The sequence below is a fragment of the Notolabrus celidotus genome, chromosome 3 (assembly GCF_009762535.1).
Source record: "Notolabrus celidotus isolate fNotCel1 chromosome 3, fNotCel1.pri, whole genome shotgun sequence".
Classification (NCBI taxonomy): domain Eukaryota; kingdom Metazoa; phylum Chordata; class Actinopteri; order Labriformes; family Labridae; genus Notolabrus; species Notolabrus celidotus.
This window is the reverse complement of record NC_048274.1, coordinates 12348220-12362418: the sequence shown is the minus strand read 5'-3', so window position 1 is coordinate 12362418 and position 14199 is coordinate 12348220. Positions and strand designations below refer to the sequence as shown.

The following is a 14199-nucleotide window of genomic DNA, read 5'->3' as shown; positions in this document are numbered from 1 at the left end:
GGGTTGGTTGGCACACTCATTATATCTCGCCACCAGAGGGCACTGTCTTTTAAATTGGGGTATGGACATTTCCAGAATTAGGATCAGAGCTTACCTACATAGTCTTCTCTGGAGTAAGACAGCTGAACTTGAGGTGAGAGGACTTTTTGTGTTTTTCATGTCAAATTGTAAATATTCAGCTCCTCAGTATTTTTCTTCTAGGCTTTTAAATGATGGGTTTATAACAAAACAAGTGTTACCCTTACAAAGTGTGAGGGGAAAGCTATAATTTAGATTTTTATTAGCTAGCTAACTACTTGATAGGTGGCTGTTAGCCTTGATGCTAGCAAAAAATTCCAGTTGGGGTTGGTCGTCACATTCTCTTTGGGGTTGGTTGTCACATGTAACAACCAACCCCTATGTTGGCAAATCATGCATGGTGATATTAGTTGGAGTGTGCAGACCCTACATTTGCCATCACTGTAACTCAGACAGTGACTGCATGTAGCCTAGTTAAGTCGGCCATTATTGTTCGGCCTATTTGTTTGGTTCTTTATGTTGTTATATAGGCCGGCCTAAAGATGTGTTTCCTGTTCATGTTCCTTGCTCATTTCATGTTAAAATGCATTAAGTTATGTAGGCTTATAACTTGTCAGTGCAATTCAACTTTCAAATTTAGTTCTGTCTTCTTTCCTTTTTAAAAATATTTTTCCCATTGAAATACCATTGTCAGGGTTCCCACACGTCCTGGAAAACCTGGAAAACCTGGAAAACAGTTGACCAGTTTTCCAGTACTGGAAAACACCTGGAAAATGGGAGAAAAAGTAAAATGTCCTGGAAAATCACATATAGTCCAACATGGCTGCGTGCGACCTGACCCTATTAACAAAACACATCCCCATTCATTGAAAGTTGAGTGCACGCTGTGCTGGAATCACAGTGACACTGCGCAACTTTTTTCACATCTTTTCCTCTCTTCATAATCAAGGATTCACAGGAAACAGGGGTATATTGTCTAGTTTTATGGTACATTAACCTTGTAGAGTGCTCTTTTGATTCAAAGAGTCTTATATTTAAGTTATAGTGTGACCAGCGGAGTCGGGCAGAGAGCTTGGGGGTCTGTGCCTCACAACTTTCTCTGCAGGCTGAGAGCTCAATTACTGTTCTCTAGCTCAGTTGTTCTCAAAGTGGGGTCCTGGGACCCCTGGGGGTCTGAGAACCATAGCGTGGGGTCCGTGAAATAATTTGAATAAATTTCTAATAAATTATAAAATTGTGCTGTGTCATTACAAAACAGCATATACACCATTGTTATGATACCATTTGGTGGCTCGAAGGGATATGTGAGTGTTGCTACTGTTAATTTTTTGAAAGCGTTTAAAATCAATTACTTGAAAAGTATAAATGCTGTCATGTTGAGTCCACAAGGAATGAAATGACCCTCTGTTTTAAAGTATACAAGTGATATTTACTTGATTCAAATTGAAGTGTTATCTGTTTATCACTATGGTACAGGGCTGAAGTATTTACACTGATACGTTTGACAATACAAATAGTTCCAAGGGCATCTAAGAGTGCAAATGGTAGAATGTAGTGCATGTGCTTTAGTGATGGGAAGTTCTTTTCAGAGAGCTCTTTTGACTCGGCTCCCAAAGAAGAGCCGGCTCATTTGACTCCTGAACGGCTCTTAATTTAGGATCTTTTGTAGCCGTATGTTTTACCTTAACTTTGCAAAAAATAATGGTTTGTATTGAAAACCCTTTACGTACAGTGTTTTTATGAGAAGCCTTATAATTGCCCAATTTTGTGCATTTATTCTGTTACAAAACCAATCTCACCCTAGAACTAGAACCATACCATTTTTTTATGAAAATTCATGTTAAAGCTTTTTTTATGTACATTTGCAAGACCTAAATATAAATACAATAGTTTTACATGACATAGATTTTTGTTTATGAAGTAATGTTGATGAATCAACAGGAGACACCTCTTCTGTCACATGCTGCCCAGAGTTTGATGCTGTATTTAGCTAGTTTGGAAGGTATATATTGCCTAAAGTGGAAGGAACCTCTGAACGCCTCTAGCCTTTCATCCACTGTGACATTAGGGCCTGGGTTATAGAGTAGTAGAAGTTGCTCTACTCACTTGTCCCTCACTGTTCTAATGGCTGACAGCTTGTCTCTATTCCATCTCAGCTCCTGCCGAAGTGTCCTTGGGCAAGACACTGAACCCCAAACTGCTCCCTCAGTTGTTCAGCGATGTGTGAATGTCTAGAATAAGATTAGCTAATACTGATGGTCCCTTACATAGCAGCCTCTACCATCATTGGGTGAGCGAGTAATGTAAAAGAGCTTTGAGTGGTCAGAAGATTGGAAAAGAGATATATGAACACAAGTCCATTTACCATTTACCATGACCTGCTCAAAAGCTGACTTGATGTCTGTTATACAAGTCACTGCTATCCTAGTGGCTCTGTCAATTTATTCTGTTACAAAACCATTCTTACTTTTGTTTAGTATTTTAATCAAACTTTATTATTCTACAAATTAACAAAACACTGCAAACATATCCACAGAACCAGAACCAAACTCAAGCAAACGGAACAAGAACCAAACTCAAACAAACATAACCAGAACCAACTTAAGCAAACAGAACTAGAACCAGACTCAAGCAAACAGAACCAGAACCAAGTCAAGCAAACAGAACCAAAACCAACTTAAGCAAACAGAACCAGAACTGAACTCAAGCAAACAGAACCAGAACCAAACTCAAGCAAACAGAACCAGAACCAAACTCAAGCAAACAGAACCAGAACCAAACTCAAGCAAACAGAACCAAACTCAAGCAAACAGAACCTGAACCAACTTAAGCCATCAGAACCAGAACCAACTCAAGCAAACAGAACCAGAACCAGAACCAAACTCAAGCAAACAGAACCAGAACCAACTTAAGCAAACTTAACCAGAACCAGAACCGGACCAAACTCAAGCAAACAGAACCAGAACCAGAACCAGAGCCGGACCAAACTCAAGCAAACAGAACCAGAACCAATCTCAAGCTAACATAACCAGAACCAGAACCGGACCAAACTCAAGCAAACAGAACATAACCAACTCAAGCAAACAGAACCAGAACCAACTCAAGAAAACAGAACCAGAACCAATCTCAAGCAACCAGAATCAGAACCAGAACCAGAACCAGAACTAAACTCAAGCAAACAGAACCAGAACCAAACTAGAGCAAACATTATTAATGTCCTTCCGTAGATCTCATTACTATGAGTGCCGTTGCTTGGCCCGATTTTTTTCCATGTCGATTTAAAAAAAGAGAAGTGTATGTCACCGCCCGCCGTGGATGTCTGGGGCATACGATCGAGCGCTCCCTGCTGCCCTGTGTGCGGAAGCTGACCGCCATCTCCGGAAACTACAAGTCAGCTGCTCGGAGGCTGATGCTGTTTATCCCTGAATAATCTTGAAGCCAAATGTCGCCTGTTGTTAGTTTTTTCTTTTTGTAGGGCTTTTCCTCGGAGAAAGAGAACTGACTTGTCTTATTCACGAACTGAAGATCTGTGTCGGACTGAAAAGATGAAGCGAGTGTTTCTCCTCGAGGCTTTCTCTGTGGTTTGTTTTGTTCTGTTGAGCCAGGTGACAGCGAAGGTAAGGCGAATGTAAGCTAGGTTAGCTGGTGTTACAGAGGAAATGGTTACCAACATAATGTCCTGTTATAAATCTCCCTGGAACAAACGAATGATCTAGTCTTGTGTGTTAGCTTAGCAGAAGCTTTGACACATCTTGATGTCCTCAGTCTGGGTCTTTCTCATGTCTACATAAAGGTTGTAGATGATTAGACCCTGTACAGGATCACATACTGTAGGTGCCTGTTTGACTGATGCACATGAAGACAGGTTCAACAATATCTGAACCCTGGAACAGGATTAACACGCTATGATAGCTGCAGCTAACTCAGTTACCTCATGAGCTGTCAGCTGACTGTGCTCTGTCTGATGTAAGGTACATTAGCTTTAGCTGCTCATCAATGTTAAAATCATGCAATGTTAAATGTTGTATTATTGACACATAAAGGGTGTATCACGACTGTGCACAAGAATATGTAAACAACACGATTTAAAAGCACACAGGTAGAGAAGGTTAACAAAACAACAGCAGGGACTTCAATTTCAACCAGTTTGTAATTTTTATTATTATTATTATTATTATTATTATTATTAATAATTTGATTTTTTTTTTATTTGATGTCTTTATTTCGAACATGTAAAAGTAAAAAAGAAGAAATTGTTTAAAAAAAAAATCCCTAAATCAATCAGTTCCATTAGCAAGCACTGAAACATTTTACTTTACATGTGTGAAAAGGAGTAGGAAGAAGTCAAAACTTATCTAATCCTACCCTTTAATTACTATTTTCTGGCACTATACTAGTGCATTCCCACAGAACAAATCCTCATATCCTATCTTCATACTTACACCTACAATCAAAAGCAAACCCCCTCATGATTCCCAATTCTTGTCTTCCTCCTTGTACCTCATGAACATTGCTTCTTTGTACCTCTTCTTGAACTTATGTTATGGCATTGCTGTAGCTCTATGTTGAGTCTGTTCCACAGTTTTACACCACAGATTGAAATACAAAAACTTTTCCTTGTGGTCCAAACACTCACCATCTTTAATCTTAATTTCCCTCTTAAGTTATAACACCCCTCTCTCTCAATGAAAAGTCTTTGAATATTTCCTTGCAGAAGATTTTTCCTTGCCCTATACACAATTTGTGCAGTTTTAAAATCCTATTATATCATTATTATTGTGAATAATAGAACACAATACACCTGCATCAGCAAGGAAGTTATAATATATACAACTGAACAATATAAAATCCATTCAGTTGTAGATTTTATATACTCAGCTCAACTCATTTTTATTTATATAGCACCTTCAATACATTAAAGCATGCAGCCCAAAGTGCTTCACAAAATAACAGAGACAGAAAACAACAGTAAAAGGTAAAAGTGGAAAGGAAAGGGATATCAAATACTTAGAAATAAAATATTGAGATCAAATCAATAAAAAAATCAGAATAATAAGATATAATAAAATAAAATCATTATAATAAAATCAATAAAATAAGATCAGAAAAATAAAATACAATAAAACAGTTATAATAAAATCAATAAAACAAAATCAGCTATATACCAGAAGAAATAAATAAAAAAGCTAGATAAAATATGATAAGATGAAATAAAATAAAATACATAAAATGATATTTAAGCAATGGGCATAATGGTATTAATGCAGTCCAGGGTTAAAAAGTTAATGTCATGTTAAAAGCCAGATTAAAATTGTGAGTCTTAAGGTTATTTTTAAAAACACGTCGTTTTAATATCCAGAGGAAGAGAGTTCACAGTTTTGGTGCATAAAAACAGAAAGCTCTCTGGACTGCGCTTGTGAGGAACATTTACACATAACCTTTTTATTTTTCATATATACCACATTACCATCTGAAATGCATTGATATATGAAAATAGAATGTATTAAAAATAACAAGCAGTATGATACATGTCATCCATCTGTTGCAGAATTCTGAGGACATTCGTTGCAAATGCATCTGTCCTCCGTACAGAGACATCGAGGGACAAATCTACAAGCAGAATGTTTCTCTGAAAGACTGGTATGTTTCTTCTTGAATGGTACGAGCCGTCCAGTGGTAATTCCCTACACGCTGTTATCTTCATTCATGTGATTTCTTGATTTTCAGTAACTGTCTCCATGTTGTGGAGCCCATGCCTGTTGATGGAAAAGATGTGGAGGCGTACTGTTTACGCTGCGAGTGTAAATATGAAGAGAGGAGCTCAGGGACCATTAAGGTGAGTTGATGAGGAAACTTGTACATCACAAAATAAGGGATTGTTGATCATTTGTTGTGTCACCTAAACCGCTGTAGAGCTAGTGGAGGAGTTCTTCTACTTATTTTGGATTATTGGTGAAAATGAGTGTCTCACTTTTTCTGATAGTCTAGTTTTTTGCTTGTCATCTAATCATTCTGTATATCTAGGTCACGATCATAATGTACCTCTCCATTCTGGGACTGCTGCTGCTCTACATGGTCTACCTGACTCTCCTGGAGCCCATATTGAAGAGGCGTCTGTTCGGACACTCACAGCTCATCCAAGAAGATGATGTTGGGGTATGTGTTACTAATACAGCTCACAGTAAGAAAGAATCTCACATTGAGGTAATTATGGTGATGTACTGCTTTATAAACTAAAAACAGGTTAGTGTAAATTCTCTCTCCTTGTGATAATTGTATGTTGCTGTTACACGAAACATCACACCGGATTCATTCTCTGTAAGTAGAGTGTAATTTAAGAAGATCTTAGGTTTCTGATTTCCAAGCACCTGTGGCTGTTTTAAAAGGGTGAATTTTAAAATCAACTGCAAATGCCTTGAATTTCCAAATTCAACATAAATTACAGGGGATAAACAGGGAAATATCAAATCTGACAGCAGTTGATTTACATGGCAGTGTTTCTGCAGCTCCTTTCCAAACTCCAATGCATTGTTTCTGAAAGTGCTGTCTCACTCTGAATCAGATCCATTATTAACCTCAATCAGAGGCAAAGAGCTGCAGAAGGGAGAGCCAGTGTTTGATGCAGACAGCCTTCAACACTTTGATATAACATCCTAACGTCTCGCTCTCTATCTGCATGCTATACATGTTACTAAAGTAAAAGACTGAGTTTCCAGTAGGGGTTGTGCAAAAAATGTAGTAAATCCTGCTGGATTTTTATTAGCTTAACCGCTTATGTATTATGTAAATATGGGCATGACAGAGCAAGCATGGCTGTCAGAATGGAGCAGCAGAATGAGATCACCGGCTGTTATCTGGGGTGAGGTAAAGAAAGTGTGTGATTGAACTTTTAAACAGGCTAACCTCAGTGCCAGATAAAAAGAAGTCTAGAAGTTTGTTAGTCAGGATATTTAAGCTTAAAAATGTTATCTAAATAGATCAATACTTTTGAGATTTTTTAGAAAACTTTGATGTCTTCAAAGTTTCAACTTATGGTACAGTACAGCATACAAACATTAAAAGTATATCAGACACACATGACTAATATCCAAATAATCCATAGGAGCTGTTATCAGTACTGCAATAAAATAACATCAGCAGACATGATAAATCTTCACATTGTCAGTGCACTCTCAGTCTGATGCATGTCAACAATAATATACCAACAACTGTAATATAAATAAATAAAATAATACTAGGTGTACTGTACATCAATCAATCACTCAATCTTTATTTATTGAGCACCATTTATTCAAATCAAATGTAATTCAAAGAAAAACAAATGATATCTTAATTAGTCATGTTTTATCTTTTATTTACTTGTTTCTTAATTATTTCCCTTTGTTGTTTATTCATTTTATTGCAATTTTTGTGCATTAGTCTCTTCTTAGTCTCTACTTCTAAATCCAATTTCTGCTTTATGTTTAGTCATGATGTAAGATAAAAGGTAAAGATAAAAGTCTAAGATAAATAAAAGCACAAAAGAATAGTAATACGATAATTAAAATTGGAGAGTTATGAATAGATTAAAGAATAGAATATTAAATAAGATATAAAATGACATTAAAATAAGTTACATAAAAGCCAGACTAAACAGATGGGTCTTTTTGTTTAAGTTATATTTTTGGGGTACTTTCGCCTTTAATAGACAGGACAAGCTGAGGAGACTGAGGACATGCAGGAAATTGTTGAGGCTGGAATCGAACCTGCGACCTCTGCAACAAGGGCTATGGCCTCTGTACATGGGGTGCACTTAGACCACTAGGCCAACGGCACCCAAACAGATGTGTCTTTAATTGACTTTTAAAAGTCTCAATATCTCCAGATCCCACGGCAGGCTGTTCCATCATATCAGAGCGTCGTGGCTGAAAGCAGCATCACCAAAAGTTTTTGTTGTACTCTAAGGAACAGCTAAAAGAGAGGAGCCAGAGGATCTGAGAGGCCTTCCTGGTTCATACACTAGAAGCATCTCTGCAATTTAGTCTGGTGGAACATATCTTCCTACCTATAGTAGACAACCTCAGTCCATGTATTCTCCTGACTTCTTGTAGCTAATGCATCTTATTTAATTGAGTTATTGAATCATTTTTTTGCACGGTTGGTTCTGATCTTGGGGTATCTATATTTCTGACCAGAAGGAAGTAGCTGAAACTCCACCGAGAGTGGGTGTGATGGATCCATGTAACCTGATTACTGACAAACAGGAGTCATATCCAGACTACAGAGCAATCAGAAACAGGGATGTTTGCCAATCTCTTACAGTAAACCAGCCGCTGATAAAGTCCTTTCTCAGGAACCGGAAGTACAATTAAGATACTAAAGGCGTATGCAGAGAACAGCGAATCAACCTGGTCCCCTCCAGTAGGAAAAGAGGTTTGGTATTAATGAAAGAAAACATGGACTGCCTTCGCCTGAAGGGAGCTTCAGCCAACACGCTGAGCACTCGTGTGTTTTCACTGGCAGAGTCCACGCAGGAGGAATTGTTATATGAGAGGTTTTTCCCCAAAAAAATGTTGCAGTTGAAATTTCCCTGAGCAGCAGCCACAGCAGAAGTCTTCACCAGATGTTTCATCTGGGTAGTGTGAAAACATCGAACTCTTATTGAAGAGGAAAGAAGGATGACAACGTTATCATCACCCAGATTACCATGAAAAATAATGTTCATGTGAGAAACTTAAATGTTCTGGAGATTGTGCTTTTACATGTGACTGTGCAGAGTTACGGGATACGCATTCTGTTAGAAATAACACGTCTTTGAAAAGGAAGATGAAAGATTTTATTCACATTCATCTGTGTGACTCAGAGTTGGACTGGTTGCCTTTCATGATGGCAAATTTAAAAAGAGAGGGATTAAACAGGGAGTACTTGTACTACATTAACTGTAGAGGAAATGGAGGGCTTGTAATGTGCATAGTCTTTAATAATGAGACGGTCCATCCATCCATCCATCTGTTTTCTTGCGCTTATCCCGGGACGAGTCGCGGAGGTTGCAGTCCAAGCAAACTGACTCAGACATCCCTCTCCCCAGCAACACTTTCCAGCTCCTCCTGGGGAATCCTGAAGCGATCCCAGAGCAGGTGGGATATATAATCCCTCCACCGAGTTCTTGGTCTTCCCCTGGGCCTTCCCCCAGTTGGACGTGCCTGGAACGCCTCTAAAGGGAGGCGTCCGGGAGGCATCCTTATCAGATGCCCGAACCACCTCAGCTGACTCCTTTGGACGCGAAGGAGCAGCGGCTCTACTCCGAGGTCCCTCCGGATGTCTGAGCTCCTGACCCTCTCTCTAAGGCTGAGCCCAGACACCCTTTGGAGGAAACTCATTTCAGCCGCTTGCATCTTATTCTTTCGGTCAAGACCCACAGATCATGACCATAGGTGAGGGTTGGAACGTAGACCGACTGGTAAATTGAAAGCTTTGTCTTCCGGCTCAGCTCCTGCTTTACCACAATGGTCCGGCACCAAACCGCCTATCGATCTCGCGCTACATTTTACCCCCACTCGCGAACAAGACCCCGAGATACTTAAACTCCCCCACTTGGGGCAAAGACTTGCTCCCCATGGAGAGAGAGCACAGTCCTTGAATGATAACTTTGGCTCTTTCTCTTCAGTTAGTTTATCTCAAAGTTCAGCAGCATCAGTGATCCTCCTTACTTTAGTGACGTTTTCTTTTGATAATAACCATTGCAGCTTTATTTCATATATTTTATTTAAACAGGATACACTGTCCTAGAATAATAAAAAACAACTATGATGACAGTTCAAAACTTTAGAGGAAGTTTGAGGTTTTAAGGGTGAATACAAGGAAGGACACACAAGGCTGCATGAAGCTTCTTCTTTGGAAACAATGGAGTTACAGATCAGATAAGAAGCTGTAGAACTTGTTGGGTTTGCTAGAATTAAATACTTAACTATAACATTGTCTCTGTCAGGCAGAAACCTTGTATCTTAAAAACCACTACTTTCCAGGAAGTAAAAGAATTCCTGTTTTTCACATAGCTAAACAAAGCATGAGATTCAACCACAAGTTTTTTTGTTTTTTTATAGATAATTTCCATCTGTTATATTTTAGTTTAGTTTATTTGAATTCATCGTGTCATGCACTGGAAAGGTGCCAGTATGGACTGACAAGACACTGCAAAAACAAAACAAGAAGAAAAAGAAAAGAACAAACATTACTGCACATGTCCAGCAATGACCAAACTGCAACCTCCGGCCGCGAGAATTGAAGCCAATGCTGAAGTGTTAAAAACTGCAGTTCATCAAGTGTCCACATCAAGTGTACTCTGAAAGTACCGGAAACCACATACACACAAATTTAAAAAAGCTGATCTTCACAGCAGAAATAAAAATGTTCACAGCCTTGTACAAAAAGACGAGTGTAGTCTGTATTGCTCATTTCTTGATTGGCACACACTGTACGGGGAGTGAATTTTTTCATAACCCCAGTCATTTTGAAGATATTTAGATTAAGAGTTTTCCATTATGAGAGCTGACTTGATTGACAGGCTGGAACACTGTAGCTGTTGGCTAGGAGGCTCAAAGCCCGCCTCTTTACATCCCACTCGCTCGACAGCAGTTAGGTTGAGTTCAACATTTCCAATATGGCTGCCGCCGCCGATTGGCCTCAAAACAGCGCTTCAGAAACAGACGGGTGACGTCAAAAATACTACATCCATTATTTATAGTCTATGGCACTGACCAAAAGTAAGTAAAAAGCACAGTGGTGCACTTCAGACATGGGCAGTCACTGCAACTAAATCAGACATAAAGTGTCCTCCTATGCTGCTGACAGCATTTAACACAAACTGAGCAAACTGAAACACTATGTGTGTAAACAGGAACTGAAGTATATCTTCATCAGACTTGGAAAACTTGTTGAAGTTAAAGGTGTTATATTTTAGAACATAAAGGAAGATCAATAGCATTAAATGGAAAAATACAAGTGATGAAATATGGATCAACAAGGATTTTGGCCGGAAGACCATGATATGTGTATTTATAAATCAGTAGAGGAACACATTTTCTGTACCAGGTTTCGGTGATGCCTCAAAGCTGGATGCAATTCAGCAGCTGAACTTGGTTGAAGTTGACTTCTTGGATCAAGCTTTGAATCACCATAACCTGGGAGACTGAGAACTTTCACAGATGTTTCAGTGATGATTCAACTTGGATGACTTTTGCCCGCTTTTCTAATCCCATATTTCTCTTAGCCTAACACTTCAATAGTTTTACAACAAACTGCAACTTTCCTTTCTTTTGAACTGAAGAAACGTGTAATTCATGGCACATTTGAAACACAATCTACATCCATTTACTCCATGACTACTTCTCTCTGAAATAAAGCTATTTGTCCACTGAAAGGAGCAGCACATTGTTAAACCTCGTAGGGAGTGTTACAACACCGACCCATTCCCTATGTTTAAAGTTAATCAGGGTTTTCTATGTCATGTATTTCAGGATCAACAGCCTTTTGCCAATGCTCACAACGTTCTGTCCCGCTCTCACTCTCGACCCAACATGCTGAACAAAGTGGAGCACGCTCAGCAGCGCTGGAGGAGGCAGGTCCAGGAACAGAGGAAGTCCGTATTCGACCGCCATGTTGTTCTCAGTTAAACTACTATCATCCCTGTGATCAAGAGTTACTAATGGTGGAGCAAAATACTCAAACAAACAAAAAAAAAAACACTGTGACGAAGCCCTTGATTTATGAATTGCTTGCTTTCTCTTATTTTTACTCTGTATCTCATAAGTGTGATGCTTCTGAGGTGATCAACATGAAGAGTTTGGTCCCATGCAGGTTTAAATTCTCAGCAGGGGACTCTTATTTAGTCTGCAGGCAGCACAAGGGTTAACAGTGAGTCGTTTTTGCACAATATTGAATGATATAGCATTAAATAGCTCTCTTACATAGCATTCCCAAACACTGAATTTACTGTCTGGTTTGCAGAAGTGCCATGTCACTGGAGAAGATACAAATTTACAGAGAGAAGTTTGTATTATAAATAAGAGATTACAATGAAAATCTCATGTTGCTATCTTATAACATTTTCTGACTCAGTTTCAAATGAAGAAAAGTAGTTCAAAGCTGACCAGAGAGAAGTGTCCAGACACTCATCAGATTACTGTTCTCTGTTAACATGTAGCTGACAGATATTTTCCACCCTAACACTAAAACAACATGAAACGACTGCTCTGACCACAGGAGAGAGGACAAAGTGAAAAATGTATATCTTTCAGCCTTCTTTGAAAAATGCATGTTTTATAAAAAAGACTTTTATAAGTACGTCTTCAATCCTCCATCCCTCCCTCCCATGATGTTTACTGTCTGGTGTTAACAATCACTTAATGCATTAAATTTGATTTGTGAACATAGTTCCTCTGAACCTTGTCTATGAAATTGATGCAATTTCTTAGTGATGTCATAGTGAACCTAGCTGTGATATTGATCCTCTCCCTTTTCTAAAATCAGTTCCCTCTTCCACCATTTAAGCACATCTAATGAATAGTCATTGATTTTCTAACATCGGTTCCATTATGAAGCTCCATCTTGTCCACCAGGCTTCATTAGAAGACAGTGTGGTGTTGTTCTGAGTTACTTTTGAGTGTGTGAGCAGAGTGGATGAAGAAGAGTCACTGTCGGCAGACCAATGGAAGTGTTCTTAACTATTGTGTATGTGATACCTTTAACTTTGAAATAAACTTGTGTAATATTTGTGATTCTTGTGTTTGCATTTGTTCGTGCTTACCCTTAATCGTCTCCAAACTGTAGAGAACTCAGCTGCCAGGGTTTTAACCAGAACCAAATATGACCATATCTCTCCGGTTTTAGCTTCCTTGCTTTGGCTCCCTTTAGAGCTCTACGTGGACTTACTCCGAGCTATATAGCAAACCTTTTAATACCCTACAAGCCAACGCGTGCATTGAGATCCTCAGGCAGAGGTTTATTTTGCATTCCAAATACAAAAATAATGAAAGGGGACAGGGCGTTCGCGGTGAGGGGTCCGACACTCTGGAACCACCTGCTCGAGGAGATCAGGTCTGCTGAGTCAGTGAGCTCTTTAAAATCCATTCTTAAAACATACTTTTATCGCAGAGCCTTCCTGGATTTATCTAAATATTATTTTATTTTATTTAACCGTCTTAAGAAATACATTTTAAAATAATTGTATTCCTTTAGAGTTATTTTAGGGGAATTTGATGTCTTTTAAATTATGTTGTATTTCTTTATCTTGACGTTTTTATGAACTGCCTGCTTTATTTTGCTGCCCATGTAAAGCACTTTGTAACTCAGTTTTGAAAAGTGCTCTACAAATAAAATAATAATAATAATAATTATTATTATTATTATTATCAGCTGTAGGCCCAACCAGGAATACTTTCCCTGAATGAGAAGAACAAAATCAAAACACTTGTGAAGCTGGTTTCTTTAAAATGAACAAGGGTTTTAAATATGGATGATCTATTGACACTCTACACTTTAATTGAACCCAGACACACACTCTCTTTCCTCAGTCTGCACAGAGTTAAAGAACTTGATTGATATAATGCTGCCCTATGCCAGGTTTTTTTTTAGGTTTTCAATAACTTAAAAAGATTGTTTTAGAATATGCAGTCACAGTCGGCAGACCAATGGAAGTGTTCTTAACTATTGTGTATGTGATACCTTTAACTTTGAAATAAACTTGGGTAATATTTGTGATTCTTGTGTTTGCATCAGCTGTAGGCTCAACTAGGAACACTATCCCTGAATGAGAAGAACAAAATGTGAACACTTTGTAAAGCTGGTTGAACAGGGGTCATAAATATAGATGATCTATTGACACACACTCCATTTCCACGGTCTGCACAGAGTTTAAGAACTTGATTGATATAATACTGCCCTATGCCAGGTTTGTTCACGTTTTCAATCACTTAAAAAGATTGTTTTAGAATATGCACCAGCTAAAATATTAATTATGCCAGGGGTTCCCAAAGTGGGGTTCAGGACCCCCTGGGGGGGTCACGAAACACAAATGGAGGGGTCATGAGATGTCTTCCAGAATGTTTTATTTTCAAGTTATCTAAAATTAGCACATTTTACCTACTACAGTAAAAAATGTCGACAAAAATAGTAGCTAACCTTGAAATAAAACCTTGGAAATAG

At 38.5% G+C, this 14199-nt stretch overlaps 1 protein-coding gene across 2 annotated transcripts; it reads left to right on the top strand.

Moving 5' to 3' along the window:
* The first annotated feature begins 86 nt into the window (after positions 1-86).
* On the top strand, positions 87-12773 carry tmem9b (TMEM9 domain family, member B). Of its 2 annotated transcripts, none has more exons than XM_034680695.1 (5): positions 87-133; positions 5567-5658; positions 5746-5854; positions 6043-6174; positions 11514-12773. In XM_034680695.1, exons 3-5 carry the CDS (start codon positions 5771-5773, stop codon positions 11667-11669), a joined length of 372 nt encoding a protein of 123 aa, XP_034536586.1. In that variant the 5' UTR covers positions 87-133; positions 5567-5658; positions 5746-5770; the 3' UTR covers positions 11670-12773. The 2 variants fall into 2 exon arrangements, with proteins under 2 accessions (XP_034536586.1, XP_034536585.1); XM_034680694.1 differs by lacking the exon at positions 87-133 and adding an exon at positions 3358-3635.
* Positions 12774-14199: the final 1426 nt, after the last annotated feature.

Coding starts and splice junctions, on each gene's coding strand:
- tmem9b (XM_034680694.1), top strand. CDS start 3,564: ATGAAGCGAGTGTTTCTCCTCGAGGCTTTCTCTGTGGTTTGTTTTGTT. Junction 3,636..5,566: donor TGAGCCAGGTGACAGCGAAG/GTAAGGCGAATG, acceptor CATCTGTTGCAG/AATTCTGAGGACATTCGTTG. Junction 6,175..11,513: donor TCCAAGAAGATGATGTTGGG/GTATGTGTTACT, acceptor CATGTATTTCAG/GATCAACAGCCTTTTGCCAA.